General features: G+C 35.0%; 1 protein-coding gene across 3 annotated transcripts in view; it reads left to right on the top strand.

Annotated features, from left to right (window-relative positions):
- LOC124354635 (histone-lysine N-methyltransferase, H3 lysine-79 specific) overlaps positions 1–26,431 on the top strand; it is a 109,995-nt gene that overhangs the window by 64,420 nt on the left and 19,144 nt on the right. For all 3 annotated transcript variants that reach the window (XM_046805251.1, XM_046805252.1, XM_046805253.1), the window contains 7 exons: positions 35–276; positions 11,396–11,602; positions 14,895–15,116; positions 15,626–16,078; positions 18,010–18,165; positions 18,796–18,921; positions 24,409–24,530. In XM_046805251.1, coding sequence (XP_046661207.1) covers positions 35–276; positions 11,396–11,602; positions 14,895–15,116; positions 15,626–16,078; positions 18,010–18,165; positions 18,796–18,921; positions 24,409–24,530 — 1,528 coding nt within the window. The remainder of the gene's footprint in view (positions 1–34; positions 277–11,395; positions 11,603–14,894; positions 15,117–15,625; positions 16,079–18,009; positions 18,166–18,795; positions 18,922–24,408; positions 24,531–26,431) is intronic.

Here is a 26,431-nt window from a genome sequence, read left to right as displayed (position 1 = left end):
TTTTATACAAGCTAAGAGTAAAATTTGTGTATAGCTGTGGGCAAGAAGCTGCCACCGGCTCCAGGCTGTGTAGATCAACAGCTGACCTCCCTGACCACCAATACCCAACCGTCTCTGGTCCACGAGGAGTTGGAAATTCCTCCTGCCCCTGCTGACACACCGTACTCCCTGCAGATGTTGCTAGACCTGTTCCGTTCACAGTTCCTGGAGGCCATTGACCAGATGAAGCGGCCGTCATATCGTGCTGAGATCAACGAACAGATTAAAAAAGAGAAGGTGTGTAGATGCTGATATCTATACTGATATTGAAAACTGTTGAAAAATCTGTATTTAATTAATGAAAGTTATAATATCATAAATAAAAAAATGAAAACTGAATTGACAACATAGATTCAATATCAGGCAATTGAATTAAACTAAGAGATTGCAATAGTACAATATTAATTAGTATGTAGAAAAAGATATTGTAATTCTAGTTAGATATAGGTATTGTTTTTAGGCATAACTGTTATTAAATCCAGAGTTGAGTTTTATTATTGCTATTAAGACGTTGAAGATATAAGCTCAATACCATGGATTTTTAATGCAATTCCGCTGTTTATTTTTCTTATACTTAAATTATAAAGTGGGGCTAATTCTCAGATTTAAGAGCATTTAAGTTCTTAGTGCTCACTCCTGCCGGTTTTCGGTTTTCAGAGCAGTGTAGTTCTCAGTGCTCAGTCTAGCCAGTTCTTAGGACTCAAGTTTTAGAGCATTGGCCAGTCTCCCAAGCCTCCGGTTTCCTGGTTTTAGACCAGTATGTTAATGTTCATTTCTACCAGTTATGTATGGGTTATTGATATCGGAGATTAAAATGTTAATGAATCAGGTTTTATCAGATTTTCATTAATCTTTTTAATATTAGAGGCCAATTTTGTAAATATGGCAAAACACATTTTTATTACTGGTTTTAACCAAATTCAATGGTTTTTAAAAGTTTATTAAAAGTGGTCGTGATCAATTAATACAATTGTTCATTGACAAAGTGCAATAAATTTAGAACTTTTGTATTTATCTGTATCAGTAAACATAACTCATGAAATAGCATGTTCATTCAAAATAAGTTGTGTGATTGATTACCCCACAAGCAAACATGCAATTTGAAACTATAATTTATTTCAGTATAGAAAAATAATATAAAACTACTTTTGAAAAAAAATGTATATTGTTCTTGTGTTGGTTTTTTATGTAGAATTATTAATAATTATGGAAATAGCAAAGTGAACGGTAATCAATGGGAAATAACTGACCTTTTGAGTTTTAATTCTAGTAATTTTGCTAAAAATTGTTGATATAAATTGCTAAAAATTGTTGATATAAATTGGTGATAGTGCAATTTAAAAAATTGAAATAAACATACTGCAATTCCCTGTACTAAAATCATGGAATATGCAACTATCAAATCCTTAATGCTGTAATTCAAGTAAAGTACCAAGCCTCGTGTGAATTTTTCCTTTTGTTGCTTATTAAACATTACACAGTATATGTAAAAGGACTATAATAGGGGGAAAATGTCTTTATAATTTATAATTTGGAGTTAATTGTATTATATATGTGGTTATTAAATTTGGTACCGCACTTCGTAAGTGGTGTGGTATCAGCTTTAAGTATCTTTTGTTTTCTCAAATTAAAATGATTTTGTACTTTGTAGTTCCTTGATTTTATTACGTTTTTAACATTGTATTAACATTTTATAACATAACATAACATTTTATTAAAAAAATGTATTATTTAAAAATTTTAGTGGCTAGTGTTGAGCACCCTCTCCGGTAATAAGCATGCAAAAATATTTTCAATAACTAGAATCTAACATGTGTCTCTGTTTATTATTTATGCTTTGTAGGAGAACATACATGCGAATTCTCAGTGGGGCATTAATTTATTCAAGACAATGAACCATGACATATTCCATACTGATGTTCCATGTTATGTCAAACAGTCCCTAAAGGATTGGCACTTAAAACCGTTGCAAAGTAAAATTTCCCATACAATCTTTGAAAATTACAGTAATTTCAATCCCTGCGTAAGACAGGATCAACTAGGATAAGAGGTTTCTCAAAGGAGGAGTAATGAATGACAAAACATCTCTTAGCACTATTGAAGACACAGAACACAATACATAAAATGGACTCAGTCTGTACACAAATTGCTTTTATTCTGCTCTAGTTTGTTTGTCTAGAGTAATTGTTATTAGGGGAGAGCGGGGCAATACCATACACTGAGGCTAAACCTACACCCAGATTTTGTGTCTTCATTTCAAGATAGACCTGTCTAATAATTGCTACATCCTAGCGGCAGACAGTGCAAGTTTGCACAGGACTGAATTTGTTTGCTAGCCGTGATAATAAAACTGTGCCGTTTAAAAAACGTGTTTTTACTGCTTTTCTTATAGTTTTGGAGCATTACATAATAAGAAATAGGTAACCTCTGTACGATTTAGCTCCGTAACTGTAAGACTTAGCCCCTAACGGGTTGTTATGGCAATATTAATGGATTGTAGTTTATGGAGACAATTCACAAATTTTATAGTTTTGTATTCTTCTCTATTCTCTTCAGAGTGCACCAACAGGGAATTTTGCCTACTCCACCTCAATAAAATGCAGTATCATTTAAATCCCACAATATATGTCCCACACATCAGTCTACAATAAAGAAAGTATCTTCGAAACAACAACACTCAGTTATCTTTACTAAGTCCCCAAATAAATCACAACTGGAAGAGTCTGCAAAAATAAAAGAACCTAAGAAAAATTCAACAACTGCAAGGAAAAATAAAAGCTAAAGTGAAAGAGCAGAAAACATCGAAACAAAGCAATACTAAACCTAAGACTTCGGCCTACTTCCAAGAAAAAAGAATCCGGGAAATATAAAAGCCGAAGAAAAATTAAATTTGAGGACTCGTCATCAGATGACAATCTTCCTGACATCAAAGATATTTGCCAAGACGATGAGTTAGATGACGAGGACCCAAAAATGTCATTTATTGAAAAATAATCCTTAAGATAAGCTTCCGGTTCAAAGTATGTCTGCATGTTGTGTGGAGACTTTGGCAAGGACAACGAGCTCTGGTTTAGGACAGCAGCTCATGTGCAGGGTGGATCTATGCGGCTTGAAGAGCTTCGGAATCTGCTGACAACTTTATTTGTGATTTATGTACCTCGCCTAATGTGTAAAATCATGTCTGTTCTCTTATAGGTTTTTGATACAACTCATTCCCTTTTATATTAAATAATAATAATATAATAAAAAGTCTTTTGTACATTATTTTATTGCACTAATATTATTACCACCCTAAACTGATGCTATTCAACTGTACGGTATAGCCCCACATACTGTACGAAATAACCCTGACTCCGGGGGCTATTTCGTACAATGACACCTTTTTTCACTTCTAATTTTAAAATATAAAGAGTGAAGTAATTTAAAAACTGTTGTGTGCTTTTAGAACCCAATGAACCAAATTATATGTTGTTTATATTAATATAATTTCTATTCAATTAATAGTTGAGTAATAAAACTTCTCCCTTAAGTGTACGGTATAGCCCGCTCTCCCCTACTCTAGTTTTTCTTTATTATGTTTTATAGAAATTCTGTGATGTAATTGGGCTTCTGCCTGCTTAGTAGCATGAAAAATAAATATTCCATCTTAGTGCTCCGTTTCATGTCTCAAAGTAAGAGGAATTCTGATAAAAGCAGAATCTTTTCCCAAGTGTCTTTGGAATAAGCTATGTTTAGTTAACATTCATTACTTTCCGACCTCTCTCCTATCTTACTGCTCTAAAATAGATTCCATTAGTATGTACATTATATTCGCTAACATATGTGAGGTCAGTCATGGCCATGGAAGAAAAATACATCTCAGTAGTGTACAATACATCCATCTTGTTGTTACACGTTATGTTTCATTACATGTATCTCCTGGTCAGATTCTTGTCCAATCCTAAAATATTTTAAGTGAGATCAATCTGGGGCAGTGTTCTTTCTTTTAAAATAGATTCATCAAAATCGGTTCCATAATTTTGGAAAACTTAATGAACATACTGCACATAAAAAATGTTGGATTGAAACAGGTTGCATTTTACAATCTCCTTCTTTTTTTGAACTAAGCATGTGACTACATGCAAGTATCAAAGAATTGACAACTTAGCTGGAAGGACTATCACCAGTCAGTTGATAAAAGAGTTAACCCTTTAAGCGTCATGAAAAATTGGACCTGATCCTTGATTAAGTTACAATTTTTTGTTATCTCTAATGTGTAAAGTTAAATTTATTTTCGTTTCTGTATGTCAAAATAGAGTTATTTAACAGTAAATAAAATTTTTTTAGCCCTTTTTGGATTTCCTATGCTAATTTTTAACTTTTGAGAATATTGTAGAATAGCAGTGTAGTTGTCACTAATTTTTTTATCATTTATTCAGTAAATAGGGGAATGAAACACAGTTTTACAGATAAACATATACTATATTACAAACTAATAAAATTAGAAAAATACAAAAGTAGACAAAGAGTGTTTATTTGGTGGTGGGCTGTCACAACTGGCATTCCGTGCGTCTCCCGCAAGCCACTGTTATCGCGTGGACTTTAAACCTTCTTATCGCTTGGCAACCTGTAGGACGGCCTTGTGGGGCTTGAATTATGTTTCTTGCTTTCTGATAACATTCTTATGACCTTAGTAAAATATGAAAAAGTTTGGGGTTGACCAAGTAATTGCTCAGAATTACCAAATCTTCAAATTCCGAATCGTCTGGATTCGCCATTCACACGAATAATGGTAAAAAAACACTAAATAAACACTGGACACTGCTGTATATAATATGAATAATTTACTTTAAAAAGAATAGGACACTACAGAAAATTAGCGATAAGAGAAATACAAGTGCGTGTACCGGACGCTTCTCACTAACTAACTGACTAGATGCCTTGACGGGAGCTCCCGTCAATGACTTTGTGAAAGGCACGGGGCCACGCTCGCTAGACAGTGTTTGGCCAATTAAAAGCCACTGCCACTCCCATTGTAACAGAATTCGAGGCAGGGCAACCCGTCTGTATGTCGCATGACTACTAGAACCATCTATCGGCTAAATATTCAACTAACATAGCAGTAAGAAAATAAAGAATGCAAAAACGCGGATCCACGGCAATAACGTTTTGAGCTTGTAGTGGCCCTCCGCGGATCCGCGTCAATAACGCTAGAAAGGTTAAAATACATTTTTGAATGAAGACAAAAATATTGGATTCATTTTTGTTTTTCTGGATTGATCTATCCTTTGCATATTTATTTTGGCTTTGCATATTTATTTGATAGTTTTGTTTAGGTATACAGATTTTCATGTTAGTTAAAGTGACAACACGGTTCTCTAGTGTTATGGAACATAGAGTCAGAGAAATGGATCATAGAGTGTGTCACATTGAAGTGATAAACATGACCCTGAAGTAAAGGATCAGTTAACTTACCTTCATGAGATTATGAGTAGTGCCTGAAGTGCTTGTTTCATTTTATTCTTAGTGGTTTTGAATTTCAAATTGCTTTTGTAAAATTTAGAATAATCAGAAACTTTTCAGTATTTTTAATACTTATCTGAAAAGCATCAGATATGACTTGTTATGATACATATCCACCAAAACAACAAGTTTATGTTAAATGTATCTTACTGAAGCACTCTTCTTTACTATCAAAGAGTGCTTTTTAATAGGTGAAAAAACCGTCAAAGATCATGCAGTTGTCAAGAACGATTGCTGCAATTTTGTAAATGGAAACCTTGGCAAATACTTGACAACTAACATGATTTTAAGAAATGTACCAAATAACAAACCATCCAGTGATAAAAGAATAATATTTTTGAAACCTCTTGTGTCATTTATGTAAATTTAAGTTTTTTCATATTGAAGTGAATTAAAATAAGATTAAAATACAAATAAGAGGATTTTTATTGAACTATTGAACTCTGGTTTTTATAATTCAATATACATCATGTTATTTGCTCACTTACTTGTTTGGCCCCTTTTATGCAAGCAACTTCGCCGCAATGGAACATATACTCACTGCTTGGGTTGTCGTGTAAACTAGATTCTTTTATGCTACTTTTGTTGTATCACCAGACTATTTGTTATCTTATTAAAATATTATTTAAAGTTATGTTGTGGTCTACTTTGAATGATGGATCTCACAACTTTAATTATGAGCGGTACATGTGGGCCTTAAAGTGTTGTGTTCAAGTCTGCATCATTGACATCTACTTGTTCTTTATAGACCCACACGCCTGACCACACTAGTCCCACCACCAGCTCAGAAGGCCTCAGATTGGGCCTCTACCAGAAGTTTTAGTTTATGATTTTGAAATACAACCAAATTGATGTCAATTTGAATGGTAGCGGAAAATTGATCCCTCAGTTGCCGATCGTACCAAGAAGAGAGTGAGAGGACCATCAAGTGGTCCTCCAGACTTCAGACAGGTTGACAGGAGTGTCAATGGTTTTTAATTGAAAAACATGGGTGAAATGGAATTTTATAAATATTTTAGTTAATCCCAATGGTTATAGAACAAATAGTGCTCCTACCTCACAGAGCACTAACAAAGCAGGGAAGTGCAATATAGGAGTGTAAGCTTTAGTGCAATAGGGAAAGTGAGGAAGATTAACTTCTCAAATATCGGCTTGGAGAGAGGAGTTCAATAAAAAGTGTGATCAGATGGAGTTGGTTATGATGTTGGTGCAATATGTAAGCTAGTGCAATAGGGAAAGTGAGGAAGATTAACTTCTCAAATATCGGCTTGGAGAGAGGAGTTCAATAAAAAGTGTGATCAGATGGAGTTGGTTAGTGATGTTGCCTAGGGCAGGTTTGGCAACAGTGCCCCAGGTCTCTGCAGTTTCCAGGGTGGAACACTCGGACTTGAGTTGCTGAGTAGAGCTGACGAACTTGGTCCTGGGCAAGTTGTGGATCAATATTAGACCTGTGGTACGAAGTATCACTGAGTTCCTGAGCAGGAGGTCCATATGAGCTGGTGTCTCGGTGCAGTTACAAAATTAAGCATGAACTGGGAGGAAACAGCTGATTGTCCATATGCTGGTCCTTTCAAGCACTAAAGATAAGACTTTGTACTTTTAGTAACCAAAGGGTAAAAGTACAGATGGGAACACTTGAACTCTCCATGAAATGAACGTGTTTAAGTTCTATGTATTAATCAGATTAATCCAGTTTCATTACATTACAGACAAAAACCTGTAATTATGTTAGTCTTACTGAGAATAATAAACACTTCTCACCTCTCGGCAGTGATAGGTTTGTTCGTTCATTGTAATATAAATCAGACTAGTCTCGGTCACCACAACATTTGGCATTGTGGCTGAAGTTGCCTGCATAAATAGGAGCTCTAAGGTGTTGATTTACACTGTTGTGGTGACATGTGACTGTCAAGTGTAACTTTGGTTTGTCATGGTTTCAGTTAAGTAGCCTACCTCGCATTACTGTACTTAATGGTAAGGTGGGTAAGTGTCAGGTAAGTAGTAACTAACAGTTTTAAAAACTTTTGGATTAAATCCAATTGACAATAATTCCATTATTTTAGCATGCAATGCAAAATGTTAAAATTTACTATTGGATTTGACTATATAATGAGGAATAATTTTTGATACATTGCTTTCTGAAAGGTAGCATTAATTATTGTTTAACACTTTGGAAATAAAGTCACTATCTTTGTATAGTGTTATAGCTCTGCTCAATAAACTTGTGGGCATAGGGAAGATATATGCCTGGAATAATTATTGGGAAGGCTAGTCAGTTATTTTTATCCACCATCATTAGTTACATAAAACAATATAGAACAAACTTTCTCTCTTTACATACTAGATATTGTATTATTTCACATTACCAGAGAATACTGGAAAGTGTACAAGGAAGTTTACTAAAAATAACTGGATTTAGGCTCCAACAAATTTTATTTTTATTTCTTAACAATTTTAACATAAATTCCTTCAATTATTCATTATTTCCTTCCACATCCTTACACTGCTCTATATAAGTTTTCCACTGGAAAAAGTAATATTTGAAGTCTTCTTCTAAATAAAGCATGTTCAAGTTCTCTGTGACTTTCTTTCATGGCTTCAACTAACGCAGATCTTGTTCTTCAGTGATAATTTTTGGAAAGAGAAAGTAGTTTCCATCAGAGAGTTTTTTGTTCCTGTTACAGTTTATTCGGTTGCTAGCATGAATTCTCTTGTGCTTCTGTTTTCTCCAGCTATTTCAGACAGCTGCACTTCACTCTTAAAACTCTGGAAGCACCTTTTACACTGCAAACACACACTGCTCTCCACATTCGATAGATCTGAGTATATCGTGTTGGACCCACACAATTTGGCCCCAAACTGCACAATAACAATGTGGACCACTTTGCACAAATAGCTACATCTTAATAGCCACTTGTGTCGGGGCCACTTGGCCTGACGCAATAACTAATGTGTTATACCACTAAAAAAACTTGAGTACAAGATAAACATTCACCATTATTCACATGTTTTAACCAAGAATAAATGGGCTTCTGTGATGGACTTTCTATATTTTACTAAAATTTTGACATTAATTTGTTTCTCTCTTTCAACATGCTAAGTATTTTTCCGATGGGCAGTTGATGCATGGTCTGGTCTGATATGGAAAAAGACCATGGCTCCTCTGAGTGGTAGGCAGGATGACCTGTTGGCAGAAGTGCAGAGGGAAAATGTCATGTGATGATGCTGTGGTATAGCATTTCATCTTGAGCCTTTGTTGTCTGATTGGAAAATCAGTCCGGTTATTTATTTACTAGACCTCTTTGATTGCGATGTTTATTGCATCTCAATGAAAATTTGTTTATATGAAATAACAAATTAAATCTGATTCTAAAAGGGGGTTTTGTACAAACTAGGTCTATGGCTTTGCTGTTAAATGAACTGTTAATTATATCTGATATTACAATTCCTATTATCTTTTCAACTTTAGCTTTTCAACCAGCAACATGATTATTTTGGTAATCATCATGCATTATTGGTTATAACAAATGTTCAAGATGTAAATTGTTAAAAATTCAGAAATTTTTGTGAAGTTACTCATAATAAAATTTACTTGCCAATTTCAAGAAAATCAGGTAATTTGTATGGTATCTGGCATTTAATTAATTGTATTTGAAAAAAACCTTTAGATCAAGTTTTGTTCCTTTTAAGACATTTTTCAGAAAAACAACTGTGTACCATGTGTTACATATCCAACGGTCTTCTGTATATAAATTAAATTAATTTATTTACATTAGAATACCTCTAGAAAATTTGTTTTACCTAAAAAATTAATTTTATTTTAGAATAAAGTGTACAAGTAAAATATTTAAAACAATTAGAATAAGAGTACCAGCACATTAACTATATGATCATGCCAAATTTTGTTCAAATTTGGTATGATGATTTTATTACACCTAATTTTCACTTACACTAATATGGACAACAATTTTTAATAAAAACACTTATTTAATTGATAATTTCATTAACTTTTTGAATTAGAAAATTAAAACTATCTTTAGTTACCAAATACATCTAACTTCTATACTATAGTTTACCCAAAAAAGCTTGTAGAATTGTCCACCTTAACTGCAGTAGTTCAAAATAATGGTAAAGTTTTAGGTCTTTAGTGAGTAAACTATTGATGATAAAATTATTGGTATTGTTGCACAACAAAAAAGTAATGTTGACATATATTGTGCCATTTAGTGAAAAAAATGCTTCATGCTTCACTTCACCCGCATAATTTATTATAGTGTAGTAAAATATGCCAGGCCAATATTTAGTTGATATGCAAAACATACCAGGAATGAGTCAGGGTAATTGATTGTAAAAATTTTCATGACTTATTTTTTGATTAAGTTAAAGTAAAATTTTTCCAACCAAGAATATTTTTGACCTTCAAAAAGATTTTGCAGCCATAGAAACTGAAATTCATGATTCAACCGTCCATCGTTGTTTATTGGAAGGGGGTCAACCAGTTTGCCGCCAACTGCTGACTGAAATCATGAAGAAAAATACGCCTCAAGACGCCTGGGCAAGAAATTACAAACATTCGAACAAAGAACATTTCTCCTTTCTTGAACCTGGGGAACTTGTATCAGGAAATGGAATGGCAAATAGATATAAATGCTTTGAAGTAGTGTACTCTATAATCATTCTGTTGCATTAGAAACTCTATCCAGATGGGTTGGGCATTTTCCAACAGAATTAAACACCCTGTCACACACCAAAAAAGTGGGGAAATTCTTAATACAGAATGGTTTTAAAGTACTAAATTAACTGGGAAACTCCTCTGACTAATTCCATTGAAAATCTTTAGGCTATTTTCAAAGGAAGATTCGGGAAGATGGTTTGTACAACAAAAGCCTGGATGATTTTTTTCACTTCTGAAAATCTGGTTCCGGAAGAGCAATTTCTATAGCATTGATTAACCCTGCTCAGTTCAATGGCCAGATGTGTAAAAATGGTAATAGATAATAAACGGTGTCACTATTAAGTGGTAAATTGTATGTTGTACAATATGTTGCTCTTCATATGGATAAAAACTTTTTTAATTCTATTCATTCGGACATTGGTTCAATACTGTTGTTGTCATCAAGTTAAGTTATGTATCAAATAGTTTTAAAACAATTTAACGTGGTGGTGGTGGTGGGAAAGAAACAGGAATGAATTGTTTGAAGTATTTTTGGTCCTAAACACTTTTAAAATTTATTTGTGTTTCAATTGTTTAGTTTATGATAATTCAATTCTTTTTAAAAATATTTTCCCATACATTTTGCTTTTTATGCAGGGAACATCTAATGTATAGAGAAAAATTCCACCTGTTATTTGTCAGTAAGAAATAATATGAACATCTCGTAATGTCATTCCTAAAATAATGGTCATTACATAGTGGATCATGTTCGAGTTTCCATTTTGGTTGCAGCAATCAACTTAAAAATTATTTACTTACCAACAGTTTTCAGATCAGTCTTCAGTTGACATTTATTAGCCTACAGACAACACTTACATTTGTAACATTTTGCCTATTTTGTAACCCATTACATTTTTATCAATTTGGCCCTATCAGAATTATTCTGTTTTGTTTATTTGTAGTGTGTATTTTTATTATTTCGTAATGACTGATAGAAAGTTTTATTTTTCAATACTTGCATTTGTTATCCGTCTGTGACTAAATATTTTTATTTGTTGAATGTATTAAATTTATTGCAATTAAATATACATCCCAAATCTTTAAATGTTAACAAAATGAAACAAGAGTCAAAATGAAATAAAAGCCAGAGTTTGCCATTTCCATTTATTAACACTTCACTGAGAAAATTCGATGTTACAGGAAAGACAGGAGAAGCTGCATAGTCGGGCTGCACAACTGGACAAGCAGATTAAGGTGCTTATAGACGACAGTGTAGCCCTGCTAAAGACAAGGATGGCAGAACTGGGCATCAACGCCTCTTGCCCCACTGACTTGTTGTCCAAGGCCAAAGAGATAGTGTTGCGTCACAAGGAGTTGCAGGCCAGAGTGGCTAAGTTGCAGTTACAGGTACAAGAAAATATTACTGATTGGTACTTCTACTATGTCATCAACACTTCTTCTCCTACTAATTTGTTGTTCAGTACCAAAGAAATTGTATTGTACCACAAAGAACTATTGCAGGGCAAGGTTTTAATAGCAGGGTGGCCACCTGACCGGGAAACCGGGGATAAGCCTGCAATCTTCCTGTAGAACCGGAAAAATATCAAAAACAATTGTTAAGTCTCTAGAACTCTATGAAATCAAGAAATAATTTGATAGCTCTTTAAATCAGGTCCTGATTAATCTCGATTCTAAGTGACATCCGTGAAACTGTGAATGTAGATCAAAATATGTTCGTGAGTCCCATCTGATGCTGATTCATTCAAGATTGCCCCCACTAATGTAGTGGAGTTATCTTGGTTAGTGCTACACCTATGTTGTGATAAGCTCCCCAAACACGTAACAATCCATTGGACAATTAAAGTCAGCCGACCAATCGGCTCATGTCTCTGCCACTGTATAACCGTTACTCTGTAAGCGATAGGGCGGTAGTGGCCGCGATACAAGCCGTTTTTGTGATTAAAAGTTTTATTCAGTCACCAAAATGGAGTCTCCGGATGAAATTGTCCAACCATTGTTCTTGAGGGAAAATAGAATTTTGAAAAGATGTGTTCGATAGATTGTACAAGCCTAAAATGTATTTAGTATTTACTCTGTAAAGAGGTGTAGAGTTCGGTTTGGTAATCATCTGTTTGGTGGTTTGATAAGAGATGCTAATCAGTTTTTTTGAATAGGCCAGTATATCAGTTGGATTTTTACCAGACCTGATAAGAGACCTTTGGAGAAGAAAATAGTAGGTTTGAGACAACAAGTGCAGCCGAGAAGGAGCGTTTGGATCTGGCATGATGCACAGAAAAGATAGAATTAGCTGAGGACTGAGCGGCAGGAGAAAAATTTAATGTCTGGAGTTGGCGGTGGATCAGCAGCACCATGCGGTACTGCCCTGCCGCTCATGTCTGTACCGACCAGTATCGAGCATTCTCCATATGTATAATACAAAGATCACAACTTATAAAGTTGCCACTCCAATAGTCATCACTTACCGTTTGTATCGCAGGCAAGGTCTCAGTTTGGTATATGAATGATTGTTCTACACACACGCACATTCTGATTGGTCGTCAGATATTATAGGTTAAAACAAAGAAAGTTATGTTATGTTTCGGTATCATGGTTGAGGTTTCCAAACCTCAACTAAACTAGCTGAGTTTACACTGGCAAAAAGTTGTGGAATTTGTTTTTGTCCGACAGAAAAAATCATGAATAATTGGACACAAGTGTTATCGTGAATGCTGTCGCAACCAATGTCGCACAGTTGTTTATAAGAACTGGAGGGCAGTTTCAGCCATTAAAACTAACACGGCCGAATCTACTATGCACGTCAGTTTTCATCAACAGATCAACATTGGTTCAACGACAGGTGGTGGAAATCATATCAGTTCCCTGAACAACTATTTATTTGAATTACTTCTCCTCACATGTGATGATCGGTCGGACGATTCAAATTGTTCAAACCAAATAGCCCAACATGTATGAGGTGCCTTATGTCATGTTGTTTCATAGTCCCACTACTATAATCTAACGAACATCATGTAACTTGTACCTCAGCCTTTTGTGTGTTTATTTACTTTGTAGTTGTTTTGTCATGATGGAGCGATTATATTCTTGCATTATCTTAATAGCAAACACTAAATTTAATATTGAAGAGCCAGTAATTGATAACATTAATAATTATAGTCATATTCTGGGGCAACTATGGAAGGTACTGTTCTGTACTGGTGTCTACATATTCTGCAGATTGTGAATTAACCACGCTTTGAGAACTTCTGTAACAGATAACTTTCCGATACATTCTTTATATATTGGTCGGCAATGGTATAAATTCGGAGCAACGATATTTTTGCGGGACTGTAACCAGGGCTGCCACCAATGACAAGAATCTGGAAAAGTGTCGATTATGCATAAATTTCAGGCTCTGGGAAAACATGTGCGGTAATGTCTCTGGAATTTTTACTACAAATGGATCGATACTCAGATACTTCCGATACTCAACATCACAGCTCTTTTCACTTGATTCCAATACCAGCAAGAATTTTTAAAATAAGTTTTTAAAATCAAAATTTCAAAATATTGCAACTAGTGAAGTTTGGAAGATGAATCTCAAATACAAATAAGTTTGTTCGTTCTCTTAGGACAAGAAGTTTAGAAAATTGCACCTATTGCTGCTTTAAGGACCTTTGGAGACCATCTAGAATATTCGGAGTGACAGGATATTCTGGATGGGTAAGGTTGGGGTAAGGACCACCTCCTGTCGAGATTCATGAGGAAAATTTAGGGCACTAATCTCAAGTCATGTTCCCTCGGAAGAAGGGAAAGCCGGCTCTCAACCAGCCTCTCCAGTCAAAGCAGGCAGGGGGTGGCACACCCTTATGTTTAGGCTGGCAAGAACCTATGACTCTTAGGGGACGAACTCTATCAACTCCAACAGTCATCTCCTGCAATAGACTAGACCTATCAAATTACCCTTGCACCCTAGGATCTTGATATTTACGGTTAGTGATGTGCCGCTTCTGGACATTCATAATGTCCAGATTTAAGTGACACATTTTAGTGAGGTTATAAACCAGCCAGAACTCAACCCTTTGGAAATGCAAATAAGTTCCAGACTTATTAGGTCTCGTGGTTTCATACATACAGTTACCTAAAGACCTCTGACTCGCAATGCTGGATTGCAGACCTTCCCATGGTTGCATTGTGTTTTCTTTATTTTTCTAATTGAATGTATTTTTCAAACATCTCAGAAAGGAAAAAAAATATTAGGTTTACAGGATGTCGATGTATTAAAAGACACAGAGATAAAAACTAAGGATCTTAAAATTGGTGGTAGAGTTTAATTATCACAGAATTTTTCGCATATAGCTAACAAGGAAATTTGCTAGACCACATCGGCTTTGTGGCATTTCTTGCAAATACAGCTAGCTGGTGATGATAAACAGTCACCGTTGCACATGGCTTAAGGGTTAGATGTAGTATTACAGTTGTTTATTTGGTTTGAATATAAACTAGAGAATTAGAAAATTTTAGCTGGTAAAACCGGGGGAAAAGGGGAAATTTGTAAAAAGGTTTTGATTGGTCACCCTGAATATTACTAAATTGTAAAATGTAAAATATTACTAAATTGTAAAATGTAAAATATACATACAAAATGTGAGATGTTAGTTTTTTGTTATTTTTACTGAAAGTTATTAATTTTGTAAAATAGTTGTCGAACCTGGAAGAGCAGAACACGAAGCTGCACGCGGATAGGCAGTCTGAGCTGAACGCAAGTGCGCGTCAAGCAGGTCTGCCTATACCACTCACCCGAGACCAGTTGCTCAAAGAGATCATGAACACCATGAGTCAGCGCAAGAAGCTGCAGTCACAAATCACAAGGCTAGAATCAGAAATAACCAATATGGAGAAAAATCCATTACCATCACAAAATGTAAGTACTCACAATTCTTCCATGTTTTCAAAACATTTGTGAAAATCCGAGTCAGTGGCATTCAAAATAAGTGATTTATTGCAGCTAAAACTTAAGTCAGCAATGATAAAAAAGTTATGATATATGCAGAATTAATTTATAGAGACCAAATTAATTCCTGCTCAATTTCAGTACTGTAGTAGTTAGTTGAGTCACTTGTATCATACGTGACTGCATAAGACGTTCAGTAAATCTGTAACAGATTGAGTGTCCAGGATTAAAAAAGAATATTTTTTAAAGAACCATATTGCAATTGACTAGTAAAAATATAAACAAAGGGCTAGGTATTTATGTAGAGAATGTTTGATTTGATAGGCTTGACTAATGAGAAATTGATGAGTTTATTGTTATGGTCAGTTTATATAATAATACATTTTCAACATATCTTGTAAATGGGAATTAAACAAGTAAATATAATAGTTGTTGTTCAACTAACTTCTTACAAAGTAAAATATTTATTTCATTTTTAGGGTATTGTGAAGCCAAGTGGGGACAAGCAAGTAACGAGCAGCAGCAAGCCACAGCGCAAGTCCCGGGATCACCGCTCACGGTCCCAGGACTGGCCTGACGTTCCGGATGTGGGAAAGATTGAGGAGAACAACCCGGAGATCCTAGCCCAGAAGATCCTGGAAAAGGGCCGACAGATAGAGGCAGGGAAGATCCGTGCTCCTAGCGAAGTGGTGCGAGTGGCACAGCGCCCCCTGCCGACCAGTAGACCAAGCTCTCGCACAGCTCAGCCAGCACTGGTGTTCAACAACAGCCGAGCCCAGGAGCCACCCAGGGTTGCCAACTTCGAGGATCGACTCAAGAGCATCATCACTACTGTTCTCAACGAGGATCAGCAGAATCGCTCCCAGCTGCAGAGTCAGGGTCGAGGCAGCTGGGGTCCTCGGACCACTCCCTCGCAGCCTGACTACACCCAGGTCAGTCCTAGCAGTGTACTTAATGCTGATATTTAACAGTATGTTCTTTAATAAGGTATAGCTCAACTCACAAGAAATTACTCACAAGTAATATTACAATTTATTGATATTAAGATTACATGAAAGATATTAATTCCAATATTTGTCTTGTCATCTTTTTCATTTAGAGAGTTTAATAATCACTAGTTAATTAATTCACCAAGCAAGGAAATACCTTAGCTTATTATGAAATCTTCGGTTGGGATTGGTTCAGAGTGATTGCATCCAAATTAACCCATTGAGGTAATTAACCCATGTGAGTCTCTGCAGGTCTGGTAGCACCAATTAATTTAGGTGAAAATGTAAGTGTTTAGTTATACCTTAATAACATTTTCTTTGTTTATGATAGAGCAATGAAATTTGAAACATTGCTTAAAATAATTATTCCTCTACATTGTTATATAAAATTTAAAGAAACAAAATGCTCCGTTTAAAAATGTTTAGTTACATAAAAAAATTTTGCAGTGAACTTAGGCCTAATAATTTTCTTTGTTTTTTCACTAATGTTGGTTGCTTACTATTTTTTATTTTATTTTTGCTTGGACAAATTCTTCCAGCATGAACCTACGTGAACAGTGTAATTTCAAATGCCCACCACTTAACCAGCACAAGAATCAGTGTTTGGGCCTGGCCGAGCGCCATATAACAGTGCGTGTGTCTACCTCAATAAGGTCTATTTTCATCAAAGGGACTATGACATTTCATTGTCCAGTGACTTGCCAGTTTCCACAACTGTAATATAAAGTTGCCACAGAATTTAATGGAGTTTACATTAACATTAGTACAGTGGAACCTCGATAAGTCGGATTAATCGGGACCGCGGCCGATCCGGGTTAACGTAAATCCGGGTTAGCCGGAGAATTAGGTAAAAATTAATAAAATACGGTATACTTACAGATAATCTCCATTATAATTGTGAAAACATTAAACATATGCACATTTAATTATTATTAATCCTTACAGTACATTTATAACTGTTCATTTCCTGGTAAAAAAACTCAGTCAGCTTTGGTTGTGCCAATGTCGTCTGCCGCTTGCGTGCTGTGCGATCCCACAGTCTCTTCAACATGAGCAGTTCAGCCGGCGATGTTTCTGCCTGCCGCTCGAAATAAACCATTAGTTCCCCGAAATAAGCCATTAGTTCGTTTAGTTTGGTCACTGCATCTCCATGACTCCTCACTGGATCTTCAATGTCCCCGTCTGCCTCCTCAGCGTCTGATTCATTAGCATCAGGTAAAAACGACGCGATCACTTCCTCGTCAGTAAGTGGCTCATAGCCTCCGTTATTGTCTGCCCCTAACCACAGAGTAATGTCATTTTCATCGACTTCAGAGAGGATTTGGGGAAATACGCGTCTGTTATTGTTTCCGAGAATCCGGGACAATGACTGCCACTCGGCCGCCGTGTGCCATGAGTCACACACTTACTGTCGTACAGTCCCATCACTGATGCAACATCGATTCACGGATACTATACCACTCAAAAATATTACGTTTTTATTATTGAAATGTTTGTCTGATTTTTCATTTTTTAATTGAAAATCGGTCCGGGTTAGCCGGACTTCCGGATTAACGGGGGTTGACTTATCGGGGTTGTACTGTAATGCTGTCTGGAATGTAGAGGGTATAGCTTATCTGGTTTATTAGAGATATGATCTGCCTGAGTGAATATCTATGTTTGTGTAATGTAAATAATATGTAAGTGTAGTGCCTGCGTTAAGTGTTTTGCACATTTTGATTTTCGTTAAATATCAAGATAATAATTCATTGAGGCCGTAACATCACCACTGATCTATACAAACATCTTCAAAGTTTAAGTACTTTCTTAAAAGTAATGAAAAACTTTCAAACCTATAAAATTATTACGTTTTAATCAAAAATGGATTTTTTTAGGTATCTCCTGCTAAATTGGCCTTACGTAGACATCTCTCGCAAGAGAAACTTGCTGCTCAGAATGGAATGGTTCACAATGGCAGTTTGGTCCAGACCCGCACTATCGGAGATCTGGTCAGCACTGAGATTGAACGCACTTTGGAAATATCAAATCAGGTAATTTAGGCCCAATTGCAAGGTTGCTTAAGTAGTCTTGAGCATAATCTTCACCTTTGTGTTTCTCTCCATAGCCATCATATAATAATTGATTGACCAAACTTTATTTTCATGCTGGCCTTTTTTATCCCAACTGTTAAGCTTTAATTTTCATATTTGCAAGAGGTTTTCTATAAAATTATTAAAAATAAATTTGTAACACAAAATACTAAGTATTTTATATAATTTTCAGTAAATTACAAGAAATAATAACATGTAAAAATAAAACTTAACAAAATTTAAATGTGTGTCCTTTAGTTCTAAATGTCAAAAATGAAAATTTGAGTAAAATTCTTTTATGTTTAAACACATATTAGGTTTTTATCCTTAAACACAATATCAGTTGCAAAATATTCACAATACTTAAAATTTAATAATAATTCAGAATATACACACTTATAGTGAATCATGATTGTGATGCTTATCAGTTGTAGGGTTAATTACTTTAATTTTAATCAAATTAGATTAACATATGTGAAATTATCTTTAAAATCTTGTTTTTCTTCTATTGTTATTGCAGTTTATAGTGCTAACATACAGTAAAGTCACATAGTGACAATGATCTCAGATTTACACCAAGTTCTTTTGTAGAGTATAATAAACGCTGCTGTAGACATGAGTACAGCTGTCACCACACCCAGCTCCATGGTGAATGCCAACCCGCCCCCTCGCCCTGAACGAGTCAGTCCACCCGGTCCTCAACCCCGCCATACTACAGTCAGTATATTAATAAGTGTTATATTATGACAATGATAATTATTCACAATTTAATTTATTACCCGGTTATAGTCCAGTTTTTGGTTTATTTGAAAAAACTATTGAATTTTAAGTATCAGTTGAACTGCTAAGTCAATAGTGAAATCAACAAGACATGAAATTTTTATTTGTTTGGTTTCAAACGCATCAATGGAAACTTCTGAATTGTACACAAATCATAAGCAAGCAGTTTTTAGTAGTCCAATACAGGATCACTACAAGAGTGCACCATATACAATCCTAGCCTCCTGGTGAACACTACTCCATCTGATAGTTATTGATCATTGCTATTTTTTTTAATTGTGTAACGATGTAGGAAAGAATGAAACACAAAATAAAGAGGTAAGAATATAAATCATCTATATATATATATATATATATATATACAAATGAATGTTTGTGTGTATGTCTTTTATAGACTCAGAAACTATTGGACCGATTTTGATGACATTTTTTGTGTTTTCAGTGGAATTCGAGAATGGTTTAGATTCACAATTTGGTCCAATTTAAATAGTTTATTTAATTAATTTTTTAATTATAAATTGTTGTTGATGTTGGAGTGTTTTCTATTGGATCCGACTGACTGCGCTACGACATGTAATACAAAGCGAACTGATACTTAACAGCTGTTAATACTTTCAGCTAAAGTTCATCAAAGAGGCAGAAACATTTGTTTACATTTAAAATTTAGAACATTTTTATTGTAAAGTGCTTGATCAGTAGTGTAATGCAGGTTGCATAGAAGACGTCATTGCCTAATTTAAAATTCAGATTGCACCAATGATCAATAAACTATCTAATGCAATGAAAATACTATTAAACGCTATTATGAAAACAACCTCATTGTACAAATCCGTGAATGTTTGCACATAAGGTAATCGAATTTGGTTACATCAAAGGTAAATGAAAAGAGCCGAAAGAAGACACTTTATGATCGAAATTGGGTTTCTTTGATACATTTTCTTGAAGGCACACTCCTAAATAATACTGGAAATATCTTAGACAGAAAATTAATTTTAACAGACCGAATTTGATTCTTTATAACCTAATTAGTTTACCGAGATTCATCCATATACATTAATTGTTCTGAATAACTTATCAACACCTAGCAAAAACCACAAAAGATAGAGGCAGGAATATGGTACATACCTTCATAATGCGCCCAAGAGGCTCACGAAGGAACGACTATCAATTATCTCAGCAATGTTTCGAATGTGATAGAAAAAGAATAAGTGAATATAGTGTACTGTTTTCAACGGTTGCGTGCGAAGCCGCGGGCAACGGCTAGTTTTGAAATAAAAAACCTTTATTCTTTTAAAAAATTTATAATTTTAAAATATATTTTTGATTCAACTTCACAGCACATATTTTTCTGTTATACAAGGGTTATTCCAAAATTCAATTTTTTTCCAAAATAATTGTTTTATTTACATTCTATATAAATGAAATACATAATTTCCATACTTATTTAAACATTTATCATATCATTCAACAAGATTTTGAATGCCTAAGTTATAGAAATCTGCCGACTGTGAAGATAACCAGTCTTTAACTGCTACTTTCACTTCATTATCAGTGTTGAAGCACTTGCCACCAAGAAACTCTTTTAGGTAGTGGAACTACCAAATCACTTAGCACTAATTCTGGACTATACAGTAGGTAGTCCAATGTTCCCATCCAAATTACTTGATTAGAGTTTGTGTTTCTTTCTCAGTATGGAGTCTGGCATTGTCATGCAACAACAACACTCCAGACGACAGAAGACCACGTCGCTTATTCTGGGTTGCATGTCGAACTTTAGTCAGGATAGCGCAGTAGGCGGCTTTATTGATAGTTTTTTTCCACTTTCCATAAAGTTGACTAACAATACTCCATATCTATTCCAGAACACGGTCGCCATAACTTTGCGTGTTGAGATTGTCTGCTATACCTTAACCTTGACTGCCGATAATGTGTGACACCATTCCATTGTCTGACATTTAGACTCAGGGGTTATGTGAGAAACACATGTCTCATCCTCTGTGGCAATATGGTCTAAAAGACTGTCATCTGCCTTATGATATCGATAAAAAAAAAGCAAGAACAGAAGGCATTCTTTTCATTCGTTGGGACTTAGTAAGCAGCCTGGGAAGCCAACGGGTGCTCAATTTTCGAAAATTCAAATGTTTAGACACAATTCTGTACAAAGTTGTTCTACACACATTCAGGAAATCCATTTCTAAATCTGAAATAGTGAATTGTTGATCTTCACGAATGTTTTCATCAATCTCATTGACCAAATTGTCTGAATTTATGGATGGTCCGCCAGAATGTGGTTCATAATGCACATTTTTTTCGTTCTTCATTAAAAGTTCGCACCCACTTGTGCACTTTACTGTCATTCATTATGTTAGGACTGTAAAATTCAGTAATCTACTGATGAATTTCCGCTGCTGAAATGTTTCTTACAAACATAAACCGTATCATTGCTCTTACTTCATTATCAATGGGCTGATTAATTGTCTTAAACATTGTAAACTGACAATGTAAACAGGACACAACAGTAACAACTCTAATAGCAGCGCAAGGCATGCCAGGAGTCGGCGCACATGTGTGTTTTGTCTTTGGTGCCAATTCAAATAGTTACAGTGAATCATATTTTACTTTCAGACTTGTATTATTAATAAACACTTATAAATTATCACAAATTCAGGTAGACTTTTTTATATTTGTTCTTTAACAAGTGCTACTAATTTGACTGTTTTAGCACCAAATTCCCCTGCACAATATATTTATTCTGATTATAACTGAAAATTAGTATAAGTTATAATCTTTGAAAGCATTCATAAATAATTGAAAAGCAAAGGTTGAGTGTCAACTTAAACACAGTGTTAAGATTATTGTACTCACATCTGTATTATCTTGGCCAGTACTAGCAGTGAAAACAAACAGTCCCAGTTACTTATTCTGTTTTAGCTTAAAGTTTTTTCAACTCAAATACTATATCATTTCATATTTGATTTGACTTTTTAGATATTCAACATTCCTGCTATATAAGCAGGGCTCCATTGCTCAGGGAAAATTCTGAAAACTTGGGAAAAAATTTCACTGGAATTTCCTTAATTCCTTTGATACCAAATATTTTGTCTTCCTTTTGTTGAAAATTTCAAGTTTAAAAGAGGAAGGATCTTTTAACGTCCTCGTTAAAAGTATTGACATGTCTAAATCGAATACCGAATCTCGAATCCTCTGAATCACAAAAATATTTGGATTCAGGAATCTGATCAATATGAGTTGACAATTGAATTTACGAAGATCCTCTGCGTAGTTGTTAACAGCTGATCAGCAGTACACAAATTTATTACAGATCACTAAAACATGTATTTGCTGTACTTTGTGTTTTTAAAGCCATATATAGATAACTTAATTGACAAACTATAGTAATTTTGTAAACAATATTTTGCTTGTAATAATATATTGTAATAATTTATGTGCATACATTGCTGAGAGCCTGCTGTATATTTTCTTGGACAGAACTGTTTAGAAGTGTACTGCTGATAGAATTAATGAATTATTGATAAAAAAAGAACTTTACTTGAGGAAACCAATAACAAAATTTAAGCCCTAGAAGAGGAAATGAATTCTTTACCAAAATGAGATATCTTATACTAGTGGCTCTCTTTTTTTGACTTAGAGACACTGAACATTGTGTCAACAAATAATAAAAAATATATATTCATACTTGGCTATTTTGTAAGTATGGTTTTATATGGTTTAATTTTTTCAGGCACTGCATGAAACTACTATTATGGCTTAAAGTACAGGGTGAGGCAGTGAAACGGCACGATTTTGTAAAACCACCAAAGATTTATTTACAAGTAAAATCATAATAGTTGAACATGGATCTCAAGTACAAGAGTGGAAATTAAAGATTTAACTTAAAAACAATCATTTTTTAAATATGGTGTCAGTGAGGTGTCGTCCTTGGTTTTGCACACATTGTCTAAGCCTGAGATGAAATTGTCCCATGACGTTTCGTAGCATCTGTACTGGAATGTTGTTAATTTCCTGTCGAAATTCGCTCCTTCAGGTCTTCTTTTGTTCTTGGTGGATTTTCCTGGAAGACTTTGCACTTGAGGTAGCCCCAAAGAAAAAAGTCTGGTGCCGTCAGATCTGGTGAACGGGCAGGCCAGGGGAAATCGCAATTCCTGCTGATTAGACGTCGTGGAAATGCAAGTCTGAGCAATTCCATTGAGACATTAGCAGTATGGCTTGTTGCACCATCTTGCTGGAAGAGTGTTTCAGCATCTGGATCATGTCGATCAATTCCAGGCAGACCAAAAATGGTCAGTATAACGTCCAGAGTTTACCGTCACTGTGTTGCCATCTTCATCTTAAAAAAAAATAGGGCCCCACGATTCCACGAGATGACATTGCGCACCAGACTGTTACTTTTTCAGAATGGAGAGGTTTTTCATGAAGTTCTTGCGGGTTATCTGAGGACCAATATCTGAAGTTTTGCTTATTTACGTACCCACTAAGATGAAAGTGGGCTTCATCACTCATCCATAAGTTATGCACTCTTTCTTCATTTCGTTCAATAACGTTAAGCATTGACTGGCAAAAGCGTATACGGTTATTGTAGTCAATTGGTTTAAGGGCTTGCACTACCTGAATTTTGTATGGATGATAGTGAAGGTCTCTCTTCAAAATCCGTCTTACTGATCGATTGCTGAGACCAAGTTCTGCGCTGTGCCGTCTCGCGGATTTTCGCGGAGTTCGTCCCAACGCTTCGCGCACACGATTAATGTTCTCGGGTGTCCGGATTGTTTTTGTGCTGCCGCCTCTTTTCTTTGTTGTGCTAGCAGTATCTTCAAAGGTTTTAACCCAAAGGAGAATGGCTTTCCTTGATGGCACGGGAGCCCGTGGCGGCAGGTTGAATTCACGACGAAAGGCGCGTTGAGCACCAACCACACTATCCGCGTTTTTGTAATATGCCTTTACGGCATATGCACGTTGCGCACTCGACCAACGCTCCATGGCTACTGAAACTTCCACCACTCTAGACGCCCAAGATCACTTCCCCCACTCTCGCAACCCCCCTCCGCGCTCGACAACCACTATCGAAATCGTGCCGTTTCACTGCCTCACCCTGTACTAGTAAAAGTTGTTGCTTTTCACCAAATTATATTTAAATCCTCAATTTATCTTTGAAAATTCCTGCAGTTTGATCTAAAACACCTAGAAATCTCAGGGAATTTTACTGTAGGAAATGTGTATTCTGGGAATACCTGATAAGTATAAATGACTTTTGAGTGAGATTAGGATGAATTAGGCTCGATATATCAAAGATTTAGGAAACAATGTCAGAGAAGTTGCCCTAGTTGAAGAATTCTTGTATCAGATAAGTTTTAACAGCAGAAATGTTATCTGTTTGTGTGCCAAACTACAAATGTATGCAATGTCCAGGTATCATCCAGTCCTGCCTGTCGTTACGCACCCGTCCAGTTGCCCAGAGCAGAGATGAAGCCATACAGCGAGTCCTACTTCTCTGACTCCAAGCCGTTTGCTAGGGAGGAACCAGTTGAAGGGTAAGTACCACAAACTGTACTTGGATGATAATGTTAGACAAAGGACAGACACAGTTTCCAGCTCTACTAGTCTTGTAACCAAATTTGATTGACAGAGATAATTCAGTTGAACAAAGATTCAGATGTTACAAAGTTAATGCATTGTTGAAAATGTGCATTAAGAGTGTAGTTTTGCCTGCTAGTCTATAATACTACTTTATGAGTACGTTGGAAATTTTTTATTATTCTATATTTTATCATTGTATTTAAGTGAAATGTTTAAAAACAAAATTGATTTGGTTAACTCAGAAATTTTAATCGGGTTTTGGTTAATCGAGACCTAGTGGAATTAATAAAATTATATTGATTTCCTTGTTCCATATTAATGAATAGTGTTTTTTAATTATGTTAACCACTAAATAATGTAGGTTTATATTTGTTTACATGGTTTTGCAGAAGCAAGTGATCTAGTTTATGTCTACTTATGTGCAGAAGTTGTACTAAATGTTAAAATAAATTTATTAATTGTAAAATCGAGGGTTTGTGACCTAAAGTATTTGAGTATTTAAAATTAGCCATTGCGAAGTTTAATTGGCTGAGTATTTAGGAGTCTCCCAACAGATAATTAATAACGAAATCAGATTTCTGTTTTTGTCTGTATCCACGATAAATTTCGAACAAGTTAACTTATGGGATTGAAAATTGGTATGTAACCCCATTTCAACTATTTCGAAATAGAAAATAGTAAACATAGTTTATTGGGAATTGCGGATATCCAGGATGATGTCTGTGGGGTGTAAGCAAAAGCTCTCATGTTGACACAAAGTTTGGAATAAGTTTAATCTTGTTTATTTTTTTGTAATTAAAATACTTCTTGTCATAAAGTGGTTGTTCTAAAATTTATATGTATGAATAGGTGTCGGTTGTCACTAAACAAACAGGCCATTATCAAATTTGACATACAGTTGGAATAGAGCATACTAGTTTACTTGTTATTATTTACATATTTTTAGTTTCTTTTAAATAATGCTGTTCTAAGAGTTATTGTTTTTAAAATGCCTAAATTTGGGTTTTAACTATTGTTTATTACATCACACCATGTGTTGTGTAACAGAGGTTGCTGAGGTTGCATGCGTAATTTCAAGTCTGCAGCTCGTTTTATCTCAGATAGACATACAAAAAGACATTTTTGCATCTCCATAACAGATAACAGAGAAATTGTATCTGCATACTGAAAGATTCAGTTCAATATGACGCTCAGTCAAATTCCATGGTTGGACATGCACCATCTTTGAATTCATTCTTGTCTATGTAGTAATGAATTGGGAGTTTTTACATCTCTTTTTTCAGTAGCTATTGTAATCTGCATTTTGAATAAAACAACTTTATAAAATTAGCAGTGTTAATGTTAATTTTTATTAATTTTGTTAATTACAAAAATACAATTTTTTATTTTCTTATTATGAGACAGTGAACATCCGATTTTCTGGGGGCGGAACAACTGTGTTGCAGAATAACCGGGGTAAGAAATTTCGGCAAAGAAAAATTGTACGAAAAAGTATGTGAAAAAGGGTAATAACAACACACAGACAGACACATGTAGCCTGTGTCTTGTACCTGTTCATGAGTAGTAAGTATTTTGGTTGCGACTATTTTTAGACTCACCCTAATGTTATTAATGGTTTGAAGAGGGTTTGCCATCTGAGTCCAAGGTCACGTACAGAGCAACAATAAATTGTGTTGAGTGTTTGTCAAGTCATTTGGAGGGGTAGGAAGACTGTTTGCTTTGTGGCAAACTTGTTTTGCAGAAGTTATGTTAGTCAATAAGGAAATTAGCTGCTGCAAAAACAAAAAACAATGATCGATTTCTTCCTACAAAATAAGTCATTATAATTTATCAATTAAATTGTACATTATTTATT

Source organism: Homalodisca vitripennis, chromosome 2 (genome assembly GCF_021130785.1).
Source record: "Homalodisca vitripennis isolate AUS2020 chromosome 2, UT_GWSS_2.1, whole genome shotgun sequence".
Lineage (NCBI taxonomy): Eukaryota > Metazoa > Arthropoda > Insecta > Hemiptera > Cicadellidae > Homalodisca > Homalodisca vitripennis.
The sequence above is the reverse complement of the archived record's forward strand: the minus strand, read 5'-3'. Positions and strand labels throughout refer to the sequence as shown.